General features: G+C 38.5%; 1 protein-coding gene and 1 pseudogene across 2 annotated transcripts; both read left to right on the top strand.

Moving 5' to 3' along the window:
* The first annotated feature begins 2,051 nt into the window (after positions 1 to 2,051).
* LOC147626593 (uncharacterized) lies at positions 2,052 to 5,983 on the top strand. The gene is made up of 3 exons (XM_086816651.1): positions 2,052 to 2,106; positions 2,821 to 2,914; positions 3,027 to 5,983. Exons 2-3 carry the CDS (start codon positions 2,852 to 2,854, stop codon positions 5,310 to 5,312), a joined length of 2,349 nt encoding a protein of 782 aa, XP_086672777.1. The 5' UTR covers positions 2,052 to 2,106; positions 2,821 to 2,851; the 3' UTR covers positions 5,313 to 5,983.
* Positions 5,953 to 7,073, top strand: LOC147626592 (IN2-2 protein-like; annotated as a pseudogene). Its single transcript, XR_015268632.1, has 5 exons — positions 5,953 to 6,011; positions 6,121 to 6,187; positions 6,323 to 6,495; positions 6,572 to 6,636; positions 6,721 to 7,073. The product of XR_015268632.1 is annotated as an IN2-2 protein-like (transcript).
* The last annotated feature ends 6,739 nt before the right edge of the window (positions 7,074 to 13,812 follow it).

Raw genomic sequence — 13,812 nt, 5'->3', positions numbered from 1 at the left:
CTAACAAAGAATAACTTTGGAGGTCTCTAAGGTCTCTAAATTTCTTGACATTGGTGCCTAGAGTGATTAGCATCAAAATTCAAATCACTAAGTATGGAGGACCTTTTTTATTTTATTTTTTTAATGTCACCTTTGATAATGGCCTCATTAAATGCAAAGAAATGCAACCGTTTTATTTGAAATGGGGGTGAGCAGACCTCTCTCTCTCTCTCTCTCTCTCTCTCTCTCTCTCTCTCTCTCTCTCTCTCTCACACACACACACGTAGGTATGTATCTATCTGTGTGTGGCACACACACACACACACACACACACAAAACTATATGCATGCATGCATACAATTGTGTTCAACGATGGTGGTGTATCGTATTGATATCTATATGAGAGTGGTAATGGTAGTCAGATGAAGAACCAAATGAAGAGTCAGATGAAGATTCAAATGAACAATCATAGGAGGAAGAATACTACTGGGAATCCGCACTTCAAAAACAAGAAAGATAAGAAAAACACAGAAGCATGCATTTATCAAGAAGAATGCTAAGGTCTCATAAGTTCTAGATTTGCCCAGTGGAGGAAAAAGTGATGTCCCAAACTAACATAACTAGAAATTAAACCAGGAGAAGGAGAATAAGAATATGACAAGAATTGAAAAGGCACAGAAAGAGTAGAAATGTTATGGAAATGTGAATTATGGAATTATTTGATATTTTATGTGGTATTTATGGTATGCTCATTTGCTGCACAGTTGTGACTGGCTACACGCGAGTGCGTGGAGCAGTGGTCGCATCGTAATGGGCGGATAAGCAAGATTTAATGTGTCTTGTGTTTTTGGTGAGCATATCAGCGATGGATTTATGGCCGGTGCACGGCCGTCGGGTTTTGGTGTGCATATCTTGCTTTTTATACGCTTCTTGTTTATTTGCCAAGTTTATGCTATGGTGATGGAGGTTAATTCAAAGCATTAGTACGAGAGAGCTATGGGTACTTCTACTTGAAGAAAAGAAAAGCTATTTGCAAAAAACAAGGTTTAAAGAAAGGAGGTATGTTTTGAAGCTTATATCTTACATGCACGAGAGGAAGGACACAATGACACTCTCCAAGAATGCAAGAAACTGCAAAAAAGGTATGGGTTTAATCTTAAAAGATTGATTTTTAAGGTAAATTTTTAAGTTTGGATACCTTAGTTGAAAGAAAGACTTCTTTTGTCCAATGGATAAACCATTTACTCACCAACCTCTACAAAACCTCCTTTCAATTTTCAAAACCACTTCAAAAACCACTTAAGTGGGCAAAACCACCTTTTTTTTTGCGATTAGCAGTTCTGTGGAAATTTTTTTAAAATAATAAAAAAACGCTAAGAAGCGACGCTGCCACCGCTCGAGCTTCCACGGAGTCGCTTTCTCTCCCTCTGAAGAAAACGTGGCCCAATATCTTGTCCAACGGGAATCGTTGTTGGCTACTGCACATTTTTTTCCATCTTCTTTTTGTTTGCTGCCACCCTCCTTATTACTCTCTCTCTCTCTCTCTCTCTCTCTCTCCCCCCCAGGCCTGAAATTTGATACCCATTTTGGGCGTCATCCACAAATTTGGGCGTCAAATACACCTTGCACAATGCTCTAAGGTGTCAACATGAAATCTTACCAATGGGACTAAGGCGTCAAAAGAAACCCTATAAAAACCCCTAAGGAGTCATGGGTATATATATATATATATATATATGGGCCTAGGCCCTAAATATATGGAAGGCTGAACACTGCAGTGAAGCGCCCTGGCCCCTCAGCCCCACGGGCCACCTGGCACCGCCCGGCGCCCACGCGCATGTACACACTTCCAGCCTGCCCAGTGCCAGGGGCCGGCGCCCACGAGATTACTCTCTCTCCAGCTGGCAGCAGGAGTGGCCGGCCGCCTCTTAGTATCTATCCATAATCCCATCCTCTCTCTCCAGCACTGCATAGTATTCAACGCTTCATTTTAGAAAGGCCTGATTATTCAACGTTTCAGGCGAGTATGTCATCAGTACTGCTGTGACGGGCGTCGTGACGTTGTTGCTGCTGCCAACGCTGCCCTTGCTGCTGTCGAATCCGGTGATTATTCAACGTTTCAGGCGAGTACGTCAACAGTACTGCTGTGGGCGTCGTGACAGTGGGTGCAGCCGCCAGCGTCGTGACAGTGGGTGCTGCCGCCGCTGCCGTTGTTGCTGCTGCCAACGCTGCCCTTGCTGCTGTCGAATCCGGTGATTATTCAACGTTTCAGCCTTCAGGCGAGTATGTCAAAATCCAGCCGTTTTTGTAGGTTTTGCTGTAAGCTTCAGAAATTTGTTCTTGTGAGATTGCAATGTGCATGGGAAAGCATCTGTGGCATTGATTCCACCCTTAAAGGTGCACATGACATACTCAACCTCTCCTCACACATCTTTTTTCTGCTGCAAATTAAATCCTCTAACAAAGGCCAGATGATAGTTGGCACCATTTCTTCTATCCGCTCATTTCTTTAATACAGGACTCCTCTTTTTTAGGCACATGCACTAACCTTCTCTCTCTCTCTCTCTCTCTCTCTCTCTCTCTCTCTCATGCATGCATATTGACCCCCATAAGCCAAGCCATTTATGTGTACTTGCTTATTTTATGTATTAGATTTACCAATGTGAAGAGCTTCAAAATATTCAATTATTAGATGCAAACTTAGAAAGTAGGCTATTTTGAGGATTCTTTAAAACATGGAAAGCCACTACAATCAACAAAGGTCTTCCCAAGTTACTTTTTAAATCTCATATGGAAACTACTATGTTTTTGAACTTCCAAATACTCTCCCTTTCGGTGCAGCTACAGTGTGTGTTGAAGGACTCACTTAAAGATGTTCGTCTCGGCAACTTCCGGTGCACCTTCATCATCAAGAGGCATGAATATACAAACAAAGGTTAGACAAAACTTGATTTTTTTCACTATGCTCATATATGAAACTGTATTTACTTGCAAGTGTTTGGTATCGATGATTAGTGATGATTTGATTGCTCTTAATATTCTGCTAGATGAGTCAAACTACTCTCGTTCAACTTTTTGGCAAAGGAAAAGTGAATGAGACTAGGATTGAAGAACATCCATCAAGGAGGCAGACAAGACATGATGTAGTGATGGAGGAGATATTTGGCGTAAGTGATGACAACAACAACGAATTTGCTGATTCTGAAATTGAGACATACGAGGATGAGCTTGACTTTGACATGGAGGTACTCGGAGAGGAGACAACAAGGGCTCCTTCTACCGCCACTGGAGATAGTGAAGAGAAGAAGAAAGGTCCAGTACGTAAGTTTCGTTCAGAATGGGTACGTAAATATGCTTTTCTCAAACATGTAGTTTGTGGTAAAGAAGAATTCATGAAGTGCATTTGGTGTGAAAAATACAAGTTGAAAGGGCCATGGGGTAGAGGAAATGGATGCAAAAGTATCATGCTAAGTGCCATTAGAAAGCATCGAAAGTCTAGAGAACATGCATGGGCTGCTGGAAGGTATCGAAGTGAGTGTGGGGTACAAATGCCAGCACATATTGAGGTAATGACATGTAGAAACACATCCAGGGTGATAACAGTGATGAAGCTAGCCTATTTTAATGCACAACAAGACTTAGCATTGAGAAAGTATGAGAAATTATGTGATCTTGCTTATGCAATGGGTGTGGAGAATATGCCTATACAGCATGACTATTCTTCATACACAAATAGAATAGCATGCAGAGATTTTGTCATTTCCATTTCTGAGTATATAAAAAGATCTCAACTTAAACAATTATTGCAAAGCCCTTTTTATGGAGTGACTGTGGATGAGACAACTGATAGGGGATTAGAAAAGCATTTGATTATTTATCTTTGCTTTTTGCCTATGGATGGCAAAGCTTTATGTAATATTGAGTTTGCAAGATTGGTTTTGGTAAGTGATGGTTGTGCTCAGACAAAATATGATGCAATTTATAATGTTTTTAATGAGTGTGGTCTTGAAAAGCATCGCATGGTGGGAATTGCAACGGATGGAGATAGTTCCATGCTGGGTTGTAATGATGGTCTTGTAGCAAAGTTAAAACGAGATGTGCCTCACCTTGTAAACATACATTGTATAGCTCATAGGGAAGCTCTTGCCGTAGTTGATGCAGCAAAATGCTTCAGTTGTCTCTCGTATATTGATAAAATGGCTAACAAGGTGTATACTTGGATATCTGCATCTAGCATACGACATACAGAATTCCAAAATTTGTTACAAGAGATGAATTTGCAGGTTTTTGAAGTGCTACGTATTCATGATGTCAGATGGCTCGCCAGAGGTAATGTTATGGTGCGGTTGACAAAGCTAATGCCTGCTGTTTTGAGCTTTTGGCAAGAATCTGCACCTGCATGGTACAATAAACTGAGAGTGTATAAGGTCTTGTTTTGCATTCACATGCTGGCTGATGTCTTGAATGACTTGAATATGCTAAGCAAACAGTTTCAGGCAGACATCATTGATATATCTTCAATAACTACTTGCATAGATGTAACTATTTCTTCGTTGAAAAGAAAGTTCTTGCGGGAGGAGTTTGGAAAAGGCACACTCTATCTAAAGAAGTTTATGGATGATTCAGAAAGTGGGTTTCTACAGCATGTAAATGATGATGGAAAGGTCTATGCGCATAAACTGTTATACACATGTATTCCGGGTAAGGATAAAGATGGTCTTCCATTGGATGTATTGCCAGGTGATGTAATGAGTTGCACTATGCTTGCTAAGGCTTTTGTACAAAAGGTTGTGGATTGCATTAATGATAGATTTCCAGATGTGTTTCTATTCAATGCTGTCAAGCTTTTCAATCCACAGCATTACCCACGTGATAAAAAACGACCACGAGACTCTACGGAAAGAGAGAAGAAAGTCTCCATGTGGCTTGATCAATTGTTGGAGAGGTTTGGGGGATACCTTGTGGATGAACAAGGCTGCAAAAATGAGGTATTATCATTCACAGATACTTTGTATTATGGTTGTGAAGGCATGAACATGATAGATGCATGGCGTGTTTTTGCTTCTAATACTGAATGGCAGAACACATACCCCAACATGATGAAGCTTTGGCAAGCTATTTTGGTGATTCCTGCCTCATCAGTATCATGCGAAAGAGGCTTTTCAAAGCAAAATATGATCAAAAGTGATCTACGTCAATGCTTGGAAGTGAGCACACTTGATGCCTTGATGAGAGTCTCCCTTCTTGGTCCTGATGTTAATGATGTGGATTGGCCATGCGTTCATGAAATTTGGAAAGATGTGAAAGCGAGAAGGGTCTGTGATGGCTTATGATTCATGCATTTCAATGTACTTGGTTTGGAGCAACGTTTGACTCATTTTTCAATGGAATAGCATGCTGCCAATCATGGGTTTGTGATGGCTTATGAGTCATGTTGCTATTGTCAGCTTTCAGCTTGATTTGGTTTGGAGCAGCTTTCAGCTTGATTTGGTTTGGAGTTATGTTGAATAAGTTTTAATTATTGGTAAAATTCTGGGTTTCTCATCCATAGCGTATCTATCAGGAAGTAAATTTCAGCTTTCAGCTTGATTTGGTTCAAAGTAGCTTTAAGCTTGATTTGGTCTGGAGTAAATTTTTCCCCCATCTTTTGCAGGTTTGACATAAAATTATTAAGGTAAATTTAATGTTCTTATGGTCTGGTGCTAGGTGATTTGAATTGTTGCCTCATAGAGATGATTGCAGTTTGTTTGTAGCAAAGGCTAAGAAAGTTGTAGCTGTAGAAGGGAGAAAAGAACGTCTCTTATAGCCTAGCAAGTATGTGTTTTACTCATCCATGTTTGTGAGTTTATCTTGCTTGGAGCAGATATTGTAGGAGTGATAATATACTTCAGTGGAGTCCATGCTCAACTCTGCTCTCTTCGTACGGGACGATGGTTGGAACTTGGAGGTGCCATTCTTCTTGATGTAGCTGAGATGGTATGTGATGATTATTGGCATTTTTTGGGTATTTTGTATATCAAAGAGCTGCTCAAGTTCTATTTTTGTTGATAGTATGCTGCAGGGTTTGGAGTAGTAGCTGGTGGAAAAGAAGTGCTAGGCTCTAGCCGATGCAGCTTTCATCCCTCATAGTGGATGTGGTAGAAAGCGAGGACATGGTGATCTCTATTATGTGCATCGCATAGATGCCAGAGTCCCCATTGAGGTCACGGTAAGTGCAGAGTTCTCTCTTGTGGATTTCGATATGCTCAATTATTTTTTAGCAGGAATCATTCATTCTTCAAAACCATACATGTTTATTTACAAGTTGATGAGTCAAAGATAACCCTCTTACAGCTTTACACAGATTGGAGAAATGAAAAAGCTGGTTGAAGAAGGGAAGGTCAAGTACTTGGGCCTTTCTGAGGCTTAAGCTTCTACTATTCGGCGAGCTCATGCAATCCATCCTATTACAGCAGTCCAATTGGAATGGTCCTTGTGGACTCGTGATGCTGAACGAGAAGTCATACCCACTTGCAGGTTTTTCATTCATATATTATTGTGATATATGATTCTCCATGTTGACTTTTATTCCAAGAGATGCTGGTTTTTTCAGGGAGTTGGGTATAGGAATTGTGCCCTTCAGTCCTCTAGGACGAGGCGGATAATGACATGCGTAAGGTAATTACTTCTCAAGCACTGGCCCTCCATTCTTTAGGCATTATGGTAGTGCAGTATTTCATGTCTTTTTTCGTGTTTGTTCAGAGGTCTCAACCCAGGTTTGCAGCCGAGGATTGCTCCCAAAAAAAAAGATAACGGTCAGTCTCTTTGTTTGTGGACTGCTATCAACTTCTTTGTCTTCCATTGTGCTTCAATGTGCATACAAAATGTGTATGTGTGTGCAATCACATTGTTAATGAGTGATTTGATAGTTTGTAAACTAAGTGATTTACATTACTGGACAATGGCATGTGGGCCGTAGGTGTTTGGGGCTAGAGATAGAGATCGATACATAAGGCTTGAAACCTTGAAAATTACATCAGGGCATCATTTGATGCCTTGAAAATAAGGGGAAGACGTCATTGGATTTTTTATGAAGCCCAATACTAGGCATCAAATTTCAGGCCTGCTCCCCCCTTGCAATTATCATCGTCATCTCTCCTCTATTTTCATGGCCGTTTTCCCTTCTCTTTTTCTCTCTATTGTCGTTGGTCTCCACCCTGAGCAACGATTTTCTTCCTCTTTCTTTGATGCGCTGCCATGGAGAAGGGTTAAAGCAAGCCAACTTTAAGCTAATATTATTAGCTTATTACTTTTAAAAAAAATATTTTCCTAAAATTTGTTGTGCTAGCCGTTTCCTTTATTATAGAATCATTGAATTTCCCCCGTGCCAGATTCCCCGATTGTGGTTGTACCATCTATGCCTTTGCCATCATCAATTCAAATATATATATATATATATATATATCCTATATCTCTTATTACCAAAGCCTTTTAAAAAAAAGATGAAGCATATAACTAGAGCCTTAAAGCCTTAAAGCTTTATATTGCAATCTCTTCAAACTAAATTTAAAGGCTTCCAAAGATCCAAGACATAACTTCAAAAAAATGGATTACTATAAAAATGGATATTATCAAAATTGATTTTTGGAATAAAGACAATACTCAAGTGAAAAGGCTTGCTTTCTCAAACTTTAGCACAAGGTAAACAAATACTTTCAAGATTCTTCTACCATTGCCTTTTGGAGATTAAATTAAGAATCTCAAGGGTTACAAGCAACATAAGACTTTCAAAGGTTTTATCGAGGTTTACTTTTTACAGATTTCATCAAGGGTTGCTATTTTTCACAAGTCAACCATGAGGACGACAACTTCTCTTTCGACTAAGAGGGTAATTCTCAACATCAAGGTATTCATGATAATCCAGGTATGCCTAAACCTCTTGAAAATCGAAGTATATTACACTTGGAATAAAGATGATGATAAAGAACAAGATTACCACAACGACTACTCCGACCCTTGAGCTTGGCATCAAGAAATTATTACCTTGGTTGTCTTCTCTGGTAATTTTTAACTCTTTTAATGACCTCTTCAACGAGTTATTACTTGGATTTATTTCGGTGTTAAGGAGTTATCTTCTACATCAGCAATATTCTCGAGCTTTTGAAGAATTTTGGATCCATGGTTATTAATTGATTTTTCGACATCAACAAATATTATTCTTCCCACTTCCTCTTCGACATACAAGCTTCTGACTTCTTATGAATTACATGTAAAAGCTAAGTAATAACTACACTTTCTAAACTTCATAAATTAACAATTGAAGTTTGATATTATACTATGAATTGAGACTAACCAGATTAGTATATGCCAAATCTCTGATGATCTACCAGTTAAGTATTCACCTTGTGTAATTTGATTACTTGCATAAAATTAAATTATTAGTTGTCGATTCGTTTTCTTTTAGCTGATATTTGCAGTCCAACCCAAGTAAGTTTCTCTATTTTTCATAATTTTAATAATCACAACAAATTAAAACATCACATATGCTTGTGATATTTATGTCCTTCTAATAATGTATTTTGTAGCAAAGCTATCCAAGACTTGCAAGTAAGTTGCTACCCTCTATAACTTAGTAAATAATTCCTCCAATATTTTTATGTAAGTTTTATCTTTCAAACAGTGATTCGAGCACCTTCCAAAACATTAATGCAGTAATCAAATATATGTAAGCTTTTCAACTCAAGGTTAGTATTTCCTATCCTTATATCCATAATTAATTTATCTTTTATCCTTATGATATTAAGTTTCTCATGAATTATGTTTAAAAGCTTTATATTCCCTATCCATAGAAACAATAACAATTCACGTCTCTTTGGGAGTGTTAAAATTGTTTTTGACAGATAATTTCAATAACACCACAACGATGGAGGTATGTATATATTCACGTCTCTCTGACTTTTTCATAAGTATCTCTATTGTATTTTTACAACCTAAGAACCTAATTAGTAAACCATAGATTTGACATTAAGATTAGTTCAAATTTAATAGCTTAAATAAATTTTTTAAGATAAAGAAAATTTATCTTAAAAAGAGGTTTCCTTGCTCCTGCATATATGGGACATAGAGGAATTCAATCCACATTAGCTGCATGTAAAGAATATTTCTTTTGGCCTCACAAGAAACATGACTTTGCAAAATTTGTGTCTCTGAATGTATTGTTTGTTAAAGAATTAAATGCCAACATGGTAAATCTTTTAGTCTTTTAATGCCCTTACCTATTCCCAAAGATCCATGGGAAGAGATTTCAATGGACTTTATTACTGGTTTACCGACTATGTCCTCTCATAAATGACATGATATGGACCATAGTTGATAGATTTAGCAAGCAAGCGTACTTTGTAACTTGCAAGAAGACCATGTCTACCCCTCAAGCTGCTAAGCTATTCATTAAGACCATCTTTCCTCACCAAGGATTTCCCAAAGTCATTCTCTTTGACCAAGATGGTCGCTTTTGTAATCATTTTTGGGTTTCTCTATTCAAGAACTTAGGTTCTAAAATTGACTTTACATCCGCTTTTCATCCAGAAAGCAATGGCCAGACTGAAGCTACCAACATCACTATTATGGATCTTCTTAGATTCTACACTATTGACCGACCCTCTAATTGGGATCAACATTTGCCTCTACTTCAATTTGGTTACAACAGTACCCCCCATTCGGCTACTGGTCAAGCTCGCTTTGAAATTGTCTATGGCAAGAAACTTCCCATTCCTGTCTCTACCATAACTAGTGATGTTCCAACTACTGACACTTTAGCTCATGACCAGGGGAGAAGAGAGCTTGAGCTCTTACAAGCACACACACACTCACAAAACCCTAATAGAGAACACACAAGGTGAGAGGCTGAAAATATTCTTCTTCTTCACTCAACACTCAACACACCATATACAAAGATAAGAGTACTCACATATAAAAGGTACTCAACCAAATACATAATAGGGTTCTCTATAGTGTGAACCCAACTAAATGAGCTGGCGCTATAACTATGCCAGAATGGCTGTCACACAGCCTGCCATCCCACTGGCCGTATATCACCCATGATCTTACCAACCATGCCAGTGGTGTAAGTGTGGGGCCTATTCCCCAGGCGGGTCATCAGTGTCCACCGCCTCACTAGATGAGCTCGATATCTCAACACTCCCCCTCGAGCTCAGCTTCATCTATCCTCTGTGTGCTGACATAAACAAGGTCAAGGTCTCCTGCCAAGACCTTCTCTCTGACAAAATGGTAGTGAACCTCTATATGCTTCGTGCGAGCATGAAAAACTAGGTTCCTCGCCAACTGTATACTGCTAATGTTGTCACAGAAAATGACGACTTGTCTATCCACTGATAGACCCAAATTTGCAAGTAGCTTTCTCAACCAAGCTACCTCACATGCTGCCATAGCAGCACCTCTGTACTTGGCCTCTGTACTGGATAAAGCAATCGTAGGCTGCTTCTTGCTGCTCCAAGTCACAGACAGCAGCACTCCCCAAGGAAAACATGAAGCCACTAGTAGATCTTCTATCTGAGATACTACCAGCCCAATCAGCATATGTGTACCCATGTACACATATCTCTGTCCCAGTTTCATAAAATAGTCCACAATGCAAAGTAGACCTCACATACCTCAGTATGCATCTCAATGCATCCAAGTGCGGCTTCCGAGGAACCTGCATAAACTGACTCACCAACCCAATAGCATAGCTCAAATCTGGCCTGGTGATCATCATGTAGATCAAGCTTCCTACTATGCGCCTATACATAGTAGGATCCTCCAAAATCTCTCTTGAATCTGCACTCAACTTGCCATTCTGATCCAATGGCACTGAGATAGGTTATCAGCTTGTCATACCATACTTGGACAACATGTCCAAGCCATACTGTCTCTACAGTAATCCGATACCATGTGGTGACCTAATCACCTCAATGTCCAAGAAATATCTGAGCTCCCCCAGATCCTTCATCTCAAACTTCTGTCTAAGCAAGATCTTTACATCAAAGATCTCTGCATCATGGTCCCCAGTAATGATCAAGTCGTCTACATAGCACAACCCCTCTATGACTGTGTCTCACATACAGCGAGAAGTCTACATTGGCTACATGAAAGCCAATAGTGACAAGATATTTAGAAATCTTGTCAGACCATGATCTTAGTGCTTGTTTTAAGCCATACAAGGCTTTCTTCAACCTGCAAACATGCTCAGGGTGACTCACATCCTCATAACCAAGTGGCTGCAACATATACACCTCTTCTTGCAAATCCCCATGCAAGAATGCATTCTTTACATCCATTTGATGTAAAGACCATTGCTTTGATGCAGCCACTGCTATCAAAACTCTCAAAGACCACTGCTTTGACGTAGCCACTGCTATCACAACTCTCACTGTTGCCATCTTGGCAAAACTGGACTGAAAGTTTCCTCATAATCAATGCCATATGCTTGCGCATATCCTTTGGCTACCAATCTAGCCTTGTACCTGCTTATGCTTCCATCACTGTTATGTTTACACCCACTTGCACCCACTTGCATCCAATGGCTTTCTTGCCTTCAGGCAATTGCACTAAATCCCCACCGCTCAAGCCAACAAGAAACGACAACCAATGAAATTCAAAGAAAATGATCTAGTTTGGCTTTAAATAGAGAAAATATGCTTAAAGAATATTGCCAAGCATCCTAAGATCAAGTTGGCTCCTAGATTTTATGGACCGTTCACAATTATCCAACAAATCAATGAAAATGCATTCCGCTTGGGCATTCCCACTCACTGGAAGATACATAACAAGGGAAATCCACAATGATGCTTGATAACTAGATGCAACAATTGACTTGTAGCTTAACATATCTTACAATTAGAAGCTATACAATGTTGTTGCTCTTATATGTGTGTTTTTGGCAATGAGAGTTCCTTTATTATATGTTCCACAATGATGCTTGATAACTAGATGCAACAATTGACTTGTAGCTTAACATATCTTACAATTAGAAGCTATACAATGTTGTTGCTCTTATATGTGTGTTTTTGGCAATGAGAGTTCCTTTATTATATGTTCCATCTGGTTGACTTTACTTTCATGTTCATAGGCATAAACAATTGTCTCTATGTGTGTGCAGACCCACCTTGATTTGCCAACAACTTTGGCCCCATCCCAATTCATAAAAGAATGGATGACAACTACTATGATGAAGCATGCTCGGGTTCCCTTAGCAACTGGTTGGGCTAATGGTATGCAAGAAATCTAAACCCCATTTTTAAAATGGTTGTTCAAAAATTACAAGGGTTAGGGGCATACAATCCTTCTCTTGGACCATGGCAACCTTCGGTATTCAATCGTGCATTTGGTAAACTCTCATCTTTCTATCACTTTTTTCTCTCTACACCTTTAGCTCCACTTTCTCTAGACATGGGGTATCCTTAAATCATATTTTGAGCCTAATCTTCCTAATTAAACTCAACCATCTCAACTATCTATAAACTAATCGAAAATTTTACCTAAACTTAGATGGGCATTTAGACTAATTTTCTCTCTCTAGGAATTATTCAACCTAAGACTACCCATAAATTTTTAAAATTTAAATTTTTCCTAAGTTTAGGGTTAGCCTATCCTAGTAGTTTCTTTTTCTATAGTTCCATGCAACAAGAAGGCTTCTTCAATTTATTAAGGTCTCTACAAGGTTATGTGCAAAATTAAATTAACCTAAGGGTGTAAGATTAATTTTAGACCTTAGAGATTTTTGTTTTTGGGGGATGTGTAGAGATTGATAATCTATTAATTTAATTTAATTAAAGTTAATGTATCATAGAATAGACCATTGAAATACAAGAGCATAAGAGAAAATACAACATTTAAGCAAAGGGTCTAATTGTAAATTTGAAATTAACTTGTAAGGGGTTATTATACCTTGTGTGCAGACAAATGAGGCTTCTTCCTTCTCAAAAGTCCAAGTTTTTTTTAAGGATCCCAAGAAGCTTGTAAAATTCCTAGTTATCACTCCTTTAAGCCCAAAGGAGTACTTACAACCTAGGTAATGCAAACATATGACCAAGGGACAAGTGTATCACTTAAAACTATGTAAAAAGTACTCTCCTCCTTCAAGATAAAAATTCATGGATTTCGCATGAGAAAGGGGCTCTTTATATTGTTGAAAATGATGGGCTGGCCACTCTTCATCCTCACTTAGTTAACTCAAGGTTGGTAGCCCACAATATCCCATGCAACTCTACCGTAGACTTTATGCATCTACTCATTTTCCATGCACTCAAGCACTCCTTCATGCATCCACGTATTTTCCATGCACTGAACCACTCTACATGCATCCACCCATACATCAAGTTAACTCCCACATTTATGCATGGCTAGAGTTATTTATTAATCTTCTCCATGATTATCTCTTTCTTTAATATTTATTTTTCTTTCCAAAAATACCTCCTAAAGTTTTTCACTCCACCTTCCAACCTTAAACTTTAGACTTTTAAGCATTCAACCTTAATTTAATTAAAATGTGCACTCTTCTCTATTTACCATTTTTGCCAAGGCTAATGTTAACATATTTTATAAAATATTATTATTATTTAATTTTCTTAGAAATTATCTCATTTATTCTATTTTAAAATTTTATAATATTATTATTTTTCTTTCTAACTCCAATGTGCAAGGGGGTGCACCTAATTAATTTATGCACATGGCAACTTGGCCATTAAATTTATATTTCTAGTCTCAATTACTTAACTTCTAAGTCTCTCATTAGAATGCACACCGTATTTAAAAAAAACACATACTCTTACTAGAAAGTGCAGCTTAGAAAATAAT

Source organism: Cibotium barometz, chromosome 22, assembly GCF_041138505.1.
Source record: "Cibotium barometz isolate CiBa-2024 chromosome 22, ASM4113850v1, whole genome shotgun sequence".
Classification (NCBI taxonomy): domain Eukaryota; kingdom Viridiplantae; phylum Streptophyta; class Polypodiopsida; order Cyatheales; family Cibotiaceae; genus Cibotium; species Cibotium barometz.
This window is presented reverse-complemented; position numbering and strand designations above follow the sequence as displayed.